At 39.4% G+C, this 17,952-nt stretch overlaps 1 protein-coding gene across 1 annotated transcript in view; it reads right to left on the bottom strand.

The window, feature by feature from the left end:
• Positions 1-3,436: 3,436 nt before the first annotated feature.
• LOC311046946 (monocarboxylate transporter 13) overlaps positions 3,437-17,952 on the bottom strand; it is a gene marked incomplete at both ends in the record, with an annotated part of 22,329 nt that continues 7,813 nt past the window's right edge. Inside the window, one exon of the mRNA XM_084059526.1 lies at positions 3,437-3,612. Within this exon, the coding sequence (XP_083915652.1) occupies positions 3,437-3,612 (176 nt within the window). The remainder of the gene's footprint in view (positions 3,613-17,952) is intronic.

Here is a 17,952-nt window from a genome sequence, read left to right as displayed (position 1 = left end):
GGCACCAAGTCGGTGGGGATGGACCATTAGACACACCATGCCTGTCTGCATAGACAAGAGTCGCCAGGAGGATCATGACACAGTCTCATAGCCATCGGCGGAGGCTTTCTCTGGTATCTGGTGTTCCCCTGCATGGTACATCCAATTAGATCCATTTCTACTTCTCATACCCCATGAGCCAGAAAAGATAAATGCACAAAATGCCTTAAGAGTGTGGGTTCAGGTGTTAACTGTTCCATTTGTAACCACATGAATCATGATCCCTAGCGTTCCTATTTTGGGTAGCAGTTCTACAAGCTCACAGCTTGTAGAACTGCAATTTTCGGTGAAGAGATTTGGTGTAAAGTGGTATAAGTACCGGCCCAACAGAGTCCTGGGGGACACCAGCCAACTTAATGCACCTCTTCCAGAAATCATGGCTAATTTCTATATAGTTTAATAATGAATTTCTTATTTTTTTTGTGTGATCATTTTGAGTTTGCACTCATAATTGTCTTTATTGATGACAGCAAGCTCCATTTGAACTGAACACTGAATAAAATGTATGTCACACCGATTCATTTATTTTCTGGTAACAAATTCAACTGCTTTAGAAAGTTAATCTAATTTGAATCTGATCTATTTTAAAATTTCTCAGAAAAAAAAAACTATGATAAGCTGTTACATTACTTAAATCATCACCACCATCATCATCTCCACCAAGAATTAAGATTTATTTGTCACACTTAAACAGGGTAAAAACAACAAAATGTTGGTGGGACATGTTCCGCAGAGATGGTGATAAGATAATGATAATAATAATAATTATAATACTGGATTAAGCAAGAATACAAATATTATAAAATAGATAGGCTAAATAAAGTGAAATTAAGATCATTTGGACCACAAACAAAGCATGGGTGTACAGATCATCACTGTTTGCCTCGGGGTGTTTCACGTTGACTTTTGTTTTGTAAATAATCAGGCTTATATTCTTGATATATCTGAATATGTATACCATGTCTCACTCTGACGTCCCATGGGAGTTGAGTTGTGTTGCTGGACAGGGGCCTTTAGAGCAGTGGTTCGCAAACCTTTTCATGTCAAGGACCCCCAAATTGACCTGCATTTGGCCACAGACAACCATCAGAAAATATTTTGTGCAGACCCCCACCCCCGGCTCCCATAAGAGAAGATTTGTGTTGTGCAGCGGAATGGCTTTCGTGTTAAGTGGTCAGATGGGTGGCCGCGAATGCTTTCAAGATTTTCACCAACTTGGTATAATGTTGGCTGAAGAATGCAGTCCTTGCAGAATTGCAGCAAGGACATAAACTTGGATAACACACAACTCATTAGGCTATCGAAGAAGTTATATGAGAGAGGAGATTGGTTTGGCCCTTGATTCTAAATTACAGCCGATAAAGGAATCAATTTACTTTCTACAAGAATCAATGAAGGACACATCCTCTAAATCACAAGCTGTTAGAGAGGCAAGTCACAGATAATGACCGCCAGCTGACTGAGTTGGAGATATGCACTCAGATTTTTTTTCCACTGAGACAGAAGAATGAGCAAATTGAAGACTAAAGCCGCAAAGTCAATATCTGGATCATTGGAATTCTCAGCGGAGAAGGAAAACCAACTGCCTCTATGCCATGTCCAAGAAATATGATTGCCCAACTGTTCAGTCTTGAAACCAAAAGGGCTATTATGGGACTCACCAGGGCGGCAACTATAAATTGGAAGTGTCGTGGAAAGAAAATACACATTTACCCAGACCCGTCAGCTGAATTGATGAAGAGAGCAGCATTCAAAAATCAACTGAGAGAACCTAAAGTGAAATATTGGCCTTCTGCATGTGTTTGGTTGTTTATTATGTTCTGTGTTGCTTTGTTGAATATCTCTACTGAACTGTACTTAAGATCTGTATAGTATTCTAAATATAATTAGTTTCAGCATTTGTTCCTAATTTAGGGTTCCAGATTGATGAGAAACTTTGCGTCACTTTAACATTATATAGTCTAATTCACCCATACTTGACTCATTGTAATATTGTTTTGGCAAGCACCTTCATGATGTGTCTGCACAAAATGATTCTGCTACTGAAACGCTTTATTAGATTAGTACTTTTCTAGACTGATTGTACCAACTGTACCTCTCTTCACCGGCCACGGCAGCATTATCTGTGGACAGATTTTGTCACCGCAATAGCATCACAATGACAGTGTAAATGTCACACAAAGAAAACAATTAAGTCCTAAATAAATTAGGATACCAGATAAATATCAAACCTAGAATCTCTCTAAGCAGCATGCTATGCAAATAACATTCTCAGCATTTGTGGTCAAGCAATCAGGTTATGTCTACAGTATCTTAATAACCAACTGCATAGTACTGGCCTCGTTCCCATAGTTTCTCCTCTCACGAGGAGTAAAGCTGGTAAAGAACTATAGCAGAAAGTGTCTACAGGGAGGGATTTACGTTCCCGTTATTTCTGTCTTTTTCTCAACACAGTTTTCCTGCCCTGGGAATGTAAACAGTATGTACACAGTGATACGATGTGTGGCCTCCTGAATCGGTGCCCTCCACACCCTCCTGTCTTGCATCAGGGTTTTGAGCTCTGCCGTGTTGTTAGCTCCGCTGTCACGCCGCAGTGTATCTACATAGGTGGTGCACCTCTTTCCTTTCCTGGCTGGGTGCCCTGGGTTGGCTCCCACAGTGGGTGCATCCACACATGAGATACAAGTTGACGCCCGGAAGTCGGAAGTCCCGTCCACTCCCATGTTATAGGAAAAAACGGACCGGAACTTCCGGTTTTTAACTTAACATGAGAGTGGACGGGGCTAGCGTCACGTAGCGTAGCGTTGCACGTCAGCGTACGCTCATGTGTGGATGCACCCAGTGTCAGTGTGCTTGCCACCAGTTCCGGGTGCCAGACGCAGTGCCCAAGGCCAGCCTCATCCGTCTCTCATTGACCTTGTCTGTGACCCGTGGTAGGTTCCCGTGTAAGATCCACGTTTCTGATGTGGTCCGCAACATCTACATCTATATCTACATGCTACATCCACAGCATCAATATAACTTCCTTGGGTGGTGTATAGTTTTTTTTTCTTTTTTAAACTCTTTATTTTCAGAAGTTTCATACTTAAAATATATAATACATAAAATCAAATAGTACAAAAAAGTATCAGAAAAGATAGCAGTAAAAATAAAACATACAGACAAAAAACAAAAACAGAACAGGGACAAATAAATAAATAAAAGAGGTCATGGGACATTTGGTACTAGTAATAAGACTGAAACATGTTGACAAAGATCAAATACAAAGTACAATATACCACAGGGAGGATACAACCATCATCAAGGATCTGGCTCGCTATCTAAATAGTCCAGCCACTTCCCCCATCTTTTTTCACCCAACTCCTTTTGGAGGGTGGTGTATAGTTTTGATTCCACCTCAGTGCCATTTCTCCACTCCACCCTCTGCCGACAGATCGTAGGCGTTGGAGGATGACCTCTGACCCCTGCGCTTCATCTGGTCGAGCAGGAGCAGGAAGAAGGCGGAGACTATAAGAGCCACGCCCGCCATGAGGAACCCCGTTCCGTAATCGCTCATCTTGTCAATTAAGACTCCTAGAGGAGAACAACAAAGTATTGGTAGGATAAGGATAATTCCTTTTAACAGGTCGTTCATGAAAGTCCTTGCGGTCTTGTTTCCAATGAGAACCTGTGAGCAATTAGGGGTTAAGAGTCTTGCTCAGGGACAAATTTCATTTCATCGACACATATGCTGACCTGGCCTGGAATCGAACCTGGGGCAACCAGGGCCTCTGGCTCCCTAGGCGGGCTCACTAACCATTCAGCTATGGCCGCCCCTTCACTTTAATGGTCACTTTAATATGCATTGCAAAATCTTGAGTGCTAATTTAAAGGTTGCAATGGACAACATTTGGCCACTAGATGTCGCACTTACAACACCTCTGAGGCATACAGTTCGTCATTACTCTAATTCAGAGGTTCTATACCAAGGTCCTGAATGTCCCCCCACTATTGGGGGGACACCATTGCGATTGACTATTGCGCTGGTCTAACACCCCACCGTTTCCCATTGTGTTGCGCTGCGTTGTTGTGTATTGGCTGCATGGTTGCCTCTCGCAGCAATGACCGTTCTGTTACTGGCTACGTGCAGTTGCTCTCTCAACTCATCAACTTGGTGTCAGACAAGCTAATACACAACAAATAGTTGATCTTTGTATGCTGTGTATCAGATTACTGCGACCAATATATGGGGGAACAAAGTTGTTCCCCCGTCAGTTAAAGTGAGAGCCGTGAGTGCAAATTCATCAAACTATACCTCCGTGGAATCAAAGTGCACCGTGGCATATGTGGGCATATTATTTATTCTGACTTCCTTATTACTAAGTGATGTTTATTGAAATGCAATTAGTCTAGTCACTGGAGGGGGGTATCATGCACCCCCCGGAATTATACTTCTAATCAGGTTTTTCTTATTGGAAAAAATGTGCTGAAAATGATGAGCTATGATAAAAAGTTGTCAAAATGTCCCACCTACCTCAAAATCCCCTTTTTTGTATATGGCTCTGGCGAAATTATGTAAATGCAATATTAATTCACCAAAATTCCAAAAATAGACCTGGTAGTCTGAAATTTGTCATGGACTATCCTGACACATAAGGGTAAGTAGCAGAATAGCATTTTGGGGCTTGCTACCATTGTATTTATAAATATGACCTATATAATCCCCAGAAACACAGAAAAATATACTGTCCGCTTGACAAACAACAACAAAGATGGTCATTTTCCAGCACTTTCTTGTGAGTATCACTGCCCCACTTGTATATAGAAAACTTCCCATATCCCTAAGCTTTAATTTAAGCCCAAGATGACCTTTCTATCTTGAAATTTACTCTTTCTGTAGCCAAAAGTCTGCACTATACCTCAAATCGGAGAAAATATTAAATTCAGTCAGTAGCTTTCTAGAAGCCTAGAATCCAACAATAGGTTTCTATGTGCAAATAAGATGTCTAGACAGAGTTTTTAAGGAAGCTTTATAACATATAGCATAACATCACACACAAAACAACATCCTCTGTAATGAACAATGAACTAAATACACACATTACAGTATCCTGCCCTGTACACAGGGACATTTGTAAGCAACAGTGTACAAACAATGTCCACCATATACACTAACTTGCACCATGCGGAACAAAATGCACAGTCACATTAATCAGTCATCATAGAACTCGTCAGAGTCAAACTTTGTCATGCTACCTTGTCGGGAAGGGGGCTAAATACCTAATGATTCAAAGTTAAGACAACATTTTGGCGAGGGAAAAACGACCACCACCATTTTCCAAATGGTCCCTTGAGCTGTCACCTCAATATATGTGAATGGAAATGGGTTACATGGATACCTACAAGCCTCCCCTGTGCAGACATGTCAAATTTATGCATATCTCATGCAGTTTTGGGCAAGAACCATGCAGTGTTTTGCATGCAGTACAAATATGTAATTTCCGCCTATTGTAAAAAGGAGACCACTTTACTGTATCTATAGCTGTATGAGACCACTTTACTGTATCTATAGCTGTATGAGAACACCGTACTGCATCTATAGCTGCATGAGACCACTGTACTGCAGCTAGAGACCACCATACTGTATAGAGACCACTGTACTGTATAGAGACCACTGTACTACATCTATTGCTATATGAGACCACTGTACGGCATCTATTGCTGCATGAGAGCACGTACTGCATCTAGAGTGGTCTACAAATGCACTGAGTGGTCTACAGATGCACTACAGTGGTCTACAGATGCAGCATAGGGGTCTGCAGATGCACTAGAGTGGTCTACAGATACACTAGAGTGGTCTACAGATGTACTAGAGTGGTCTACATATGCACTAGAGAGGTCTACAGATGCACTAGAGTGGTCTACAGATGCACTAGAGTGGTCTACAGATGCACTAGAGTGGTCTATAGATGCACTAGAGTGGTCTATAGATGCACTAGAGTGGTCTACAGATGCACTAGAGTGGTCTATAGATGCACTAGGGTGGTCTATAGATGCACTAGAGTGGTCTACAGATGCACTAGAGTGGTCTATAGATGCACTAGAGTGGTCTATAGATGCACTAGAGTGGTCTACACATGCACTACAATGGTCTACAGATGCATTACATGGTCTACAGATGCACTACATGGTCTACAGATGCACTACAGTGGTCTATAGATACAGTACAGCAGTCTATAGATACAGTAGCTAGTCTATAGATGCAGTACAGTGGTCTTTAGAGGCAGTACAATGGTCTATAGATGCAGTACAATGGTCTATATATGCAGTACAGTGGTTTATAGATTCAGTATAGTGGGATATAGATCAGCACAGTGGTCTAGATGCAATACAGTGGTCTCATGTAGCTTTAGATGCAGTACAGTGGTCTCTAGATACAGTACAGTGGTCTCATATAGCAATATATACAGTATGGTGGTCTAGATACAGTACAGTGGTTTCTAGTTACAGTACAGTGGTCTCATGCAGCTATAGATACAGTACAGTGGTCTCATACAGCTATAGATGCAGTAAAGTGGTCTCCTTTTTACAATAGGCGGAAATTACATATTTGTACTGCATGCAAAACACTGCATGGTTCTTGCCCAAAACTGCATGAGATAGACAAAAATCTGGCATGTCTGTACAGGGGAGGCTTGTAGGTATCCATGTAACCCATTTCCATTCACATATATTCAGGTGACAGCTCAAGGGACCATTTGTAAAATGGTGGTGGTCGTTTTTCCCTCGCCAAAATGTTGTCTTAACTTTGAATCATTAGGTATTTAGCCCCCTTCCCGCAGTACCGCGGGAAGTAGGGGTGCGGGGGGGGCGGCCGCCCCCCCTCCCCCCAGGTACCCGCCCCCCCCATCAAAAAAAATATATATATTTTTTGATAATAAATCGGTAAAATCAGGCAAAAATATGAATTAAATAACATAACTCTAACCTAACCCTAATCCTAACCCTAAAACCGAAGTAAAGACACCAAAAACTGGGGGGAAAACGAACCGAACCCGCCCAGAACCGCGTAAAAATTTCGCGCGCGCGCTTTGCGCGCGCACGGGGGGTCCTCATGCACGCGCGCTGCGCGCGCGTGCATGAGGCGCGCATACCGCACCCCTAACCTAAAAGGTCTTCCCGCGGCTATGCCTTCCCGACAAGGTAGCATGACATGGTTGGTCCCATTGGAAACTTGAGGTTGTCTGGAATCAAAAGGTATCTCTATCTTTGGGCTGCGTCTAAATTTGAGCGTTCCACAGTCTCCGAAAAACACTCTCGCCGGCGTTCCAGCCAGCCATCCCCGAGGTCTCATAGGGGTAATAAAACATTGAAAAAAACACACTTGGGACCACTTTTTTTCTTGGGATCTTCAAAATCCCTATATTAGAGGTCCTATGGATGCCAAAAATCTAAACTAGAAAAAAAAATAAGCAGTCGCGCGTGGACCCCTTCTAGGGCCTCTACTAAACCTCACTGGTTGATCTCCTTGACACTGGAGATCATGGACAAGAAGACAACGAGATTGAGGAATTTGAGGAACATTTTGACTCTGACGAGTTCTATGATGACTGATTAATGTGTGCATTTTGTTCTGCATGGTGCAAGTTAGTGTATATGGTGGACACTGTTTGTACGCTGTTGCTTACAAATGTCCCTGTGTACAGGGCAGGATACTGTAATGTGTGTATTTAGTTCATTGTTCATTACAGAGGATGTTGTTTTGTGTGTGATGTTATGCTATTGAGAGCTTGCTTAAAAACTCTGTCTAGACATCTTATTTCCACATAGAAACCTATTGTTGGATTCTAGGCTTCTAGAAAGCTACTGACTGAATTTAATATTTTCTCCGATTTGAGGTATAGTGCAGACTTTTGGCTACAGAAAGAGTAATTTTCAAGATAGAAAGGTCATCTTGGGCTTAAATTAAAGCTTAGGGATATGGGAAGTTTTCTATATACAAGTGGGGCAGTGATACTCACAAGAAAGTGCTGGAAAATGACCATCTTTGTTGTTGTTTGTCAAGCGGACAGTATATTTTTCTGTGTTTCTGGGGATTATATAGGTCATATTTATAAATACAATGGTAGCAAGCCCCAAAATGCTATTCTGCTACTTACCCTTATGTGTCAGGATAGTCCATGACAAATGTCAGACTACCATGTCTATTTTTGGAATTTTGGTGAATTAATATTGCATTTGCATAATTTCGCCAGAGCCATATACAAAAAAGGGGATTTTGAGGTAGGTGGGACATTTTGACAACTTTTTATCATAGCTCATCATTTTCAGCACATTTTTTCCAATAAGAAAAACCTGATTAGAAGTATAATTCCGGGGGGTGCATGATACCCCCCTCCAGTGACTGTACTAAATGTTTCGTGTAGTTATTCTAACGTTCACTATAGAGTATGAAGCTTGAATGTCCCTTAAATAGAGTCTGAAAATGTGTTTTACATTTACAGTACAATCTTCTCTTTATCCAGAGCTACTTAGTGCTTATAGTAATAGTTAATTAAATTCTGAGGACTCCATTTGGTTACATTTGTACACCCTTCGGAGCTACACCAAAACTGACAGTGAACGTCATGACGTCACCGTCGAAACCCCCCCATTTTACTGTGATCTAGCTCTACATTAACACTGAGGATTTTACTGTGAACTAGCTCCTTTTAGAGCTTTCGACGGTCAAATAGATCTACTTTGAACACGTAAAGCTTTTTATAGTATCTACTGCCATCCATTGACTTAGCTACAATGTTTCTTTAGCTCCCCCCCTGAATAAAACAATTTTGCCTGGAGTCACATTTATGCTAATATATGAATTAGATTGCATGATATATATGGGGAAGAGGGCAATGATAGCAGAGACGTGCAAAAGATAAGGCCATTCGTTCTCTCAGGGAAGAGATCAAACCAACTCTAAATATATCTATATTGTAGCGAATAGCTTGAACGGTAATAATCCCAAGAAACTATAAGGTCCTGTTCATTTATTTATAAAACACCAAAGGCTGTATCTTTATACCTTTCAATGCAATAAGCAGTTAGAAAGGCTACCTGGGATTCTAACCTGGGTAAGTAAGTAAGTAAATTGTATTTATAGCATTGGTTCTCAAAGTTAGTTAAGATGGCACCAAAATCAGTTCAACCACTTTAACCTTATAATATAACTGCTCAAAATAATTAAGGGAACACTTTGATCCCTTAATTCTTTTGAGCAGTTTTTGTTAGCAGTATGTGCACAGTTCATGAAAACTCAAAATAATTAAGGGATCAAAGTGTTCCCTACATTTCTTTGAGCAGTATACTATCACAACACGTTGTGAGCTTGTAGAGCTGCTATTTTCAAAAAAAAATCTTAAAAACAAATTTTGAATGTAGGGGCCTGCCGCCTGGCACAAATATATTTCCCGATGTGTCCACGGCCAAATACATATTATTTTCGGGGTCCTTGACATGAAAACATTCTCTACCATACAGATGTACAGTGGTTAGCACTTGAGAATGGCAGTAATACCATCTGAGTGCCTCTGTGGTGCCACTGTGGTACCACCACTACTTGGTGGTGCCACATTTGACACCTTTTTTTAAGGTGTAGTGTGGCTGATCGCCCACGATGTGGCGCATGTGAGTCCTTGAACAGTACATTATTAGCAGCAGGGGAAGGGTGAATGCATTTAAAAGTGATTGTTATTTTTATTTTTTGTAAACATAGAAAATAATGCATAGTCCTTAGGATGAATTAAAAAGCAATTGTTTGTTTAAACACAACTGTGTTTCATGGTGGAAGAAGTGCACAGACATTTTACTAAAGTAAAAGTAGCAATACCACAATATGAAAATACTCTATTACAACCAAAAGGCCTGTGTTCAAAATGTTACTTGAGTAAAAGTACAAAAGTATTTGCATCAAAATATACTTAAAGTACCAAAAGTAAAAGTACTAAAATGTTTCAAAGTAACCGATCTACAAGCTTGTAGATCGGCTATTTTCAAATGGTATAAAATAGGGCTAAAGTGGTTAATGTATATGTTTTATAATATAACAATTTATATCTGCAAAGTAACTAAAGTTTTCAAACAATTGTAGTGGAGTAAAAGTACAATATTTGCCCCTGCAGATGTAGTGGAGTGGAAGTAAAAGTACAGTAATACTCCAGTAAAGTAAAAAACACCATCATTTTTCATAAGGTTCTAGGCGACCCAAGTGGGAATCGTACCCCAACCTCCAACTTTACAGAACCCTTTCATTAACCACTACACTATTGGTATAGTTGATGTGATAGCTGTATCAGATCACAAGACGCTACACACAGAAGGGGCATCTCACTTCAGCTGAAACAGAGAAGTGTTACTTGAGTAAAAGTACAAAAGTATTGTCATCAAAATAGACTTAAAGTACCAAAAGTAAAAGTACTAGAATGTTTGAAAGTAGTCAATCTAAAAGCTTGTAGATCGGCTATTTTCAAATGGTATAAAATAGGGCTAAAGTGGTTAATGTATTATGTTTATATCATAATATAATCATTTATATCTGCAAAGTAACTAAAGTTTTCAAACAATTGTAGTGGAGTAAAAGTACAATATTTGCCCCTGCAGATGTAGTGGAGTAGAAGTAAAAGTAGCAAAGTATTGGCATCAAAATATACTTAAAGTACCAAAAGTAAAAGTACTAAAATGTTTTGAAAGTAGAAAAAAAATTGGATTGGAAGAAAGAGAGAGAGAGAGAAGGGGGGTTTTACATTATTTGAGGGGGAAGGGATATAGAATTGATCTACCAAGCCAAAACAGGTTATGCTAATGCACACATCCTGCCAAGGAGTCTGTCTGGTCTCCCAAAAACATGTTCTTGACAGTGAAAATCATTATCTCAGATAGTTGACAATAGTCTGTCTACAACGATAGTCAGAGAGAGAGACACACACACACACACGCACACACACACACACACACACACACACACACACACACACACACACACACACACACACACACACACACACACACACACACACACACACACACACACACACACACACACACACACACACACACACACACACACACACACACACACACACACACACACACACACACACACACACACACACACACACACACCATCTGCACCACTAGTGCAGTAGTTAGTGAGACTGACTTCCAAGAGTGAGATCAGAGTTCAATTCCTGCTGGAGAGGCAAATAACTTTATGGAACTGTTGTTTCCGATTCAAACTGTTTTTATGTGGTTGGTTTGGCTAATATCCTTTAATGTAATAAACATATTTGTTATAAAGAAACAATCTCTTTTGCAATCATCCAATCCAAAAACCAAAGCAATCCTGTGTACCAGTTTAAACACTGCAGGCCTCACTCAATGTAACCATTGAAACAACTTTAAAGGGCTAATATAACAGTAACAATAACTTTAACTTGAAAAAGTTCTTGCAGCTCTGTTCAAATACAGTATATGATTTTCACTGTCAAGAACATGTTTTTGGGAGACCAGACAGACTCCTTGGCAGGATGTGTGCATTAGCATAACCTGTTTTGGCTTGGTAGATCAATTCAGATCTGGTAGATCCCTTCCCCCTTACCTCAAATAATGTACCCCCCCCCCCCCTCTCTCTCTCTCTCTCTCTCTCTCTCTCTCTCCCTCTTCCAATCCATTTTTTTCCTACTTTCAAAACATTTTAGTACTTTTACTTTTGGTACTTTAAGTATATTTTGATGCCAATACTTTATTACTTTTACTTCTACTCCACTACATCTGCAGGGGCAAATATTGTACTTTTACTCCACTTCAATTGTTTGAAAACTTTAGTTACTTTGCAGATATAAATGATTATATTATAAAACATATACATTTTAGTACTTTTACTTTTGGTACTTTAAGTCTATTTTGATGCCAATACTTTTGTACTTTTACTCAAGTAACACTTCTCTGTTTCAACTGAAGTGAGATGCCCCTTCTGTGTGTAGCGTCTTGTGATCTGATACAGCTATCACATCAACTATACCAATAGTGTAGTGGTTAATGAAAGGGATCTGTAAAGTTGGAGGTTGGGGTACGATTCCCACTTGGGTCGCCTAGAACCTTATGAAAAATGACGGTGCTTTTTACTTTACTGGAGTATTACTGTACTTTTACTTCCACTCCACTACATCTGCAGGGGCAAATATTGTACTTTTACTCCACTACAATTGTTTGAAAACTTTAGTTACTTTGCAGATATAAATTGTTATATTATAAAACATATACATTAATCACTTTAGCCCTATTTTATACCATTTGAAAATAGCCGATCTACAAGCTTGTAGATTGACTACTTTCAAACATTTTAGTACTTTTACTTTTGGTACTTTAAGTCTATTTTGATGACAATACTTTTGTACTTTTACTCAAGTAACACTTCTCTGTTTCAGCTGAAGTGAGATGCCCCTTCTGTGTGTAGTGTCTTGTGATCTGATACAGCTATCACATCAACTATACCAATAGTGTAGTGGTTAATGAAAGGGATCTGTAAAGTTAGAGGTTGGGGTACGATTCCCACTTGGGTCGCCTAGAACCTTATGAAAAATGATGGTGTTTTTTACTTTACTGGAGTATTACTGTACTTTTACTTCCACTCCACTACATCTGCAGGGGCAAATATTGTACTTTTACTCCACTACAATTGTTTGAAAACTTTAGTTACTTTGCAGATATAAATTGTTATATTATAAAACATATACATTAACCACTTTAGCCCTATTTTATACCATTTGAAAATAGCCGATCTACAAGCTTGTAGATCGGTTACTTTAAAACATTTTAGTACTTTAACTTTTGGTACTTTAAGTATATTTTGATGCCAATACTTTTGTACTTTTACTCAAGTAACATTTTGAACACAGGCCTTTTAGATGTAATAGAGTATTTTTATATTGTGGTATTGCTACTATTACTTAAGTAAAATGTTTTTTTTTAATGTTTCATTCCTGAGGGTTATATTTAATAGCCCACTGAGTGCAATTTACCAAAATACATCTTGATAATATAACCCATACAATTATTTGTTTCACTTCTCAACAAGTTCAGCTTCATTTGCAGCTTCTATCTGTTGACTGGAAGCAGCCCTGTCTCAAATAGACACAACATGCCTGTGTCTGGCCATTAGTTGCTCTCTACCGCCATCTAGTGGCACCACATAGAAAAAAGTGGTACCACAAAAGTAGGTGGTACCACAGAGGCACCAGAGAGGCACCACCCCTGACACTTTGAAGGTACAACCACTGTACTAGTTATATTGTATTAACATACTCTACCACACAGTAAAGATTGGGTAAAATAACGTTTTATTTATGAGGATTATAGCTTTGACAATTGGATAGATTATCCACTTTACTCCAAATTTGAATATTTTCCTATTACCATGAGGAAGATAAATGGATATACTGTATTAAAGTATATATAGCAGATATTAAACAGTGTGTGTGTGTGTGTGTGTGTGTGTGTGTGTGTGTGTGTGTGTGTGTGTGTGTGTGTGTGTGTGTGTGTGTGTGTGTGTGTGTGTGTGTGTGTGTGTGTGTGTGTGCGAAAGTATGCAAGAGAAAGATCCTTGGATAATTGGTGTCTATCTGCATTGCTGTTGTGTTTAAATGAAGTAGCTCCAGACTATAGCATAAAGTGATGACACCTCTATTACAATAACCATTATCTTGACTTTTAACACTGACATTACAGACATCAAATGCTTTAATCAGCTTTCACTTTACTTTTGCTACTGTGTTTTTATAAAAAAAACAAATTCGGAATGTATGTGTTTTACTAGTCTTGCTTTTATTGACTGTGGACGGTGGATTGTGAATATATGTGTTTTTGTTTTTGAGTGGTGCCAGCCACTCCTACACTTGACCGTGTGTGTGTCTGTCCGTCCTTTAAAGTACCTAAAATGAGTAAAAATACTTAAAATGACTAAAATACTTAAAAATGTTAAAATACGTAAAAGTCAGTAAAAAATACCTTCAAGAAGCTAAAATGAGTAAAAATACTTAAAAGATGTTACAATGAGTAAATATACTTAAAAGTCACCAAAGCCTGTAAAAAGTAACTACTTTAAGTAAAACCACTTGAAAGTTACTAAATTGAGTAAACACACACACACACACACACACACACACACACACACACACACACACACACACACACACACACACACACACACACACACACACACACACACACACACACACACACACACACACACACACACACACACACACACACACAAAATACTTGAAACAAGTAAAAATACTTAAAAGATGTTTCTGCCATCATAAAGCTATTTTAAAGCAGTCTTAAGGTCGTAACACACGGCATAAGCTACATACATAAGCTCACCACAATCCAGCTCTTGCCGCCCGCGCGCGTGTGTGCACAAACGAGCACGCGCGTGAGAATTTCACGGGACCGCGCCCGCCTGCCTCACCGCCCCTCAACTTCTCCGCGCGTCCCAAATAATCGCCCGCCTCTCATTGCAAATGAATTACATAGGCGCGTCGGCCGCTTGCCATCTGAAAGGACCGTTAGGCTAATAATAGCTTAATGAAATGAACTCATCGAAGGCACCACTCACTTCACACTGGGTGTGATTTTTTTGGAAAGCACTTTGGTTCAACAAGCACTTTGGTTCAACTGTCTGACCTGGGTCGCCTGTGCAAGTGCCGAAATTTCTACTGCTGACCTAAGGCAGCATGCCTGTTTGGGCAGACGATATATATTGCACTTTGAGCTTCTTGCAACGCACGGTCTGAAAAGGTTGAGAACTGTACTAGACAAGGTGCCCGTTGGAATGTAGATCTCTGTCTATCTATCTGTCTGCCCTTGGTCCTTTTATGCCCATGCTGTACATGGGCCCCTTTCAGAGGTCCATTAATGCCATTACATGCCCAGGGGCGGATATTTGCACTAGGCATACCAAGCACTTGCTTGGAGCCCCAAGGCAGGGGAGCCCCCACCCCCGCCCCCCCCCCCCTTTTTTTTTTCTTAATTCATTTTTTTTTTCTTCGCATTTTCGCGCGCGCAAAATAGGCCCCGAACCAGAGCTTTGCTTGGAGCCCCTAACTTCTTAAATCTGCCCCTGTACATGCCTGTCAGAATGATTCAAGGTACCTTTAGACGAGTCAGTGTTTTATCATTTACTGCATGACATACATACTGTCATACTGTATTCTGGCAGGGGTCACAGTGTCTGGCAGCCAAGTTAAGCTGGACATTTGGCAGGCTGCATGCACTTCTATTGTCTGAACTTAAAAACAAAGCGTTACAAGTTACAAGCACAGTAATGTAGTTTAAATCAGTGATTCTCAACCTTTTTTCCATCTATTCTTCTTCCTTTTCTACAATCTATTTCAAGGACCCGCAGTTTGATATGCATTAGACCACGGACCCATTGATTTTTCATTTCTTTTAATCTCTGGGACCCCAATCTAGACTGTCAAATCTTCAGTATATATTTAACTCCAAGAGTGTACAAATGTAAATGGAATGGTTCCATTTGTAAACTCTCAGTTTACAAATGGAACCTCAGACTCAGTTTCAGAGTTACAGATGCATACGTTTCCATTTGGACCCTATTTGGATCAAGAAACAGTGGTTTAAATGCCCACTGGCTATCAGAGCTGCACTGCCGGGGTTATTTGTCTCTTGTCAAGTGTAAACAGAGCAACGGAAACACATTTGAAATCCCTCACAACTATGATTATTTCATTCCAAGTTCTCTGGGCCAGTGTAATTTCATGCCTCTGAAAGTTGTTCGGTGAAGGGAAATAATAATTACTAGCCACTAAAGTAGCAAATTTGGACAAACTTGCCAACCGAGATATTAATGTTATTTTTTGGTTCAATCTGGACGTTTTTTCTATATTCTGATAATAATGAGGTGGATTATTAGAGGAGATTGAACCAACGCTCTCAAAGAATCTCCAACAATCCCTACCAGGACTCGACTCTTCATCACAAACCTCTTCAAGACTATAATATATTCAAGACCCTTGACCTCCAGCCAGGACGCGTATCATCAAGACAACCTCCAGGACTTCCATCAGGATTCTAATAGCTCTCTCTCAACACTACTCAGGATCCAGGCAACCAGTCACCCCTTCATTCGAGTAGTATTTGTCACTAGGGTTCAAGTGGATATAGTGTGGTGTTCCTATGCCTAACAAGCAGAAAAGCACAATTATATGGCATTGTGTGTCATGAAGTGACATTGCTCACACAGTTGTTTCATGCTCTGTGCAGCAACATAGAAATATAAAAACGTTAATATAATACACAATATAATAATACACCAATATTTGCCAAATTGAGAGCTATTTTTGCTATTTTTGAACATTTTTGAAAAGGAAAGTGAAGGTGGTTAAGTGTGTCTGTGGGCTTTAGAAATATTGAACGAATGAAAAGTATTAACAAGAGCTTGTGACTAAAAAATAACTACATTGGATCAATTGGAACACAGGTTATTTTTTCCTTTGTCCTGAAAAGTGACAGTTTTGGACATACAAGGTTCCTTTCTGAAGAAATAATACAATTTCTCCTCAAGTCTAGCTGTACAATAGGAGGCCAATGGAGGAGAAATAAAAAAAAACCTTTATCATAGCGGAGCGTCAGCCCATGAAATTAACATAGCGACAAGTCACCATACTGTATTATATTTGTGCACAGCTGCATGCATATGCATACCCAGAGTGCTATATGATTGGACCATCAGCAAAATTTAGTATAAATTGAAGGGTGACCTTCCATAAACAGAAGATATGGAAATCTCACAGTGGCTGAATGGAGCTTACTGTACGTACAGTATACAATGCAGTGTGGTGTGTATGGGCGTCCATTTGTTTGAGATGTTATTATCTTTTAGACTGGAGAAGATGACATAATGCTGTAAACTTGAATTATGCTGTAAATTTAAATTTTTATTGTAAATGGAACTACGTTTTTTTCACACCTTTTCATTAAAGCCTGGTTGAACGAAATGTCAACAGCACTAGGAAGCGTTAGCGTACAGATCTGTTCTATTTTTTCCTTCAGACCAGGGCTGCAACTATCAATTATTTTAAGAACAACTATTACATTATATTACATCGCGAAAAAAAGCAGGTACAAGTTCACAATGCGTCGCGATTTCTCCATTGTGAGCTTGTAGATCTGCTATACACTATTCATCGTAGGACATACTGATTTTAGAAAGTAGCCTGTTCAAAAAAAGCTGCTCATCTATAGTTTATTGCACAGGGCAGCTATGACAAATAACTCAAATGACTAAATGAATAAATAATGTAGTATGGCCAAAATAGGCTAGCCTATCAAAATGTTATACTTTCAAAAAATGTCTTAAAATAGTGGAAATGGCGATGGAAACAATTATGCAAAATAATTGCGATTATATATACATTTTAAATGCGATCAGGCGATTGATACGTCGTCTCTCTCTCTCATATGTCCAAAACTGTTACTTTTCAGGATTCAATTTTTCTTTTTTTTTTAAAGTAGCAGATCGACAAGCTCAAAACGTTTCGAGCTTGTAGATCTGCTACATTTGTGTGACGCTGTTGTATGACCAAGTAGGGCGTTAATTTACCCAAAAAAAAACTGAAAAAGTTAAAATATGGAGATAAGAGGTTTCTGCCCGACAGCAATAATGTAATAATTGTGACTGGCCTATAATGAGTATCATCCAGTGGTGAAGAAGTATTCAAATGTTCTACATAAGTAAAATAAGCAATACCGCAAATACTCTGTTACAAGTAAAAGTACCAGTAGGCTATTCAAAATTGACTTGAGTAAAAGTACAAAAGTATTGGCATCAAAATATACTTAAGTACTAAAAGTAAAAGTACACTCTCCCAT

The sequence above is a fragment of the Gymnoscopelus microlampas genome (assembly GCF_963454915.1).
Source record: "Gymnoscopelus microlampas genome assembly, chromosome: 6".
NCBI lineage: Eukaryota > Metazoa > Chordata > Actinopteri > Myctophiformes > Myctophidae > Gymnoscopelus > Gymnoscopelus microlampas.
The sequence above is the reverse complement of the archived record's forward strand: the minus strand, read 5'-3'. Positions and strand labels throughout refer to the sequence as shown.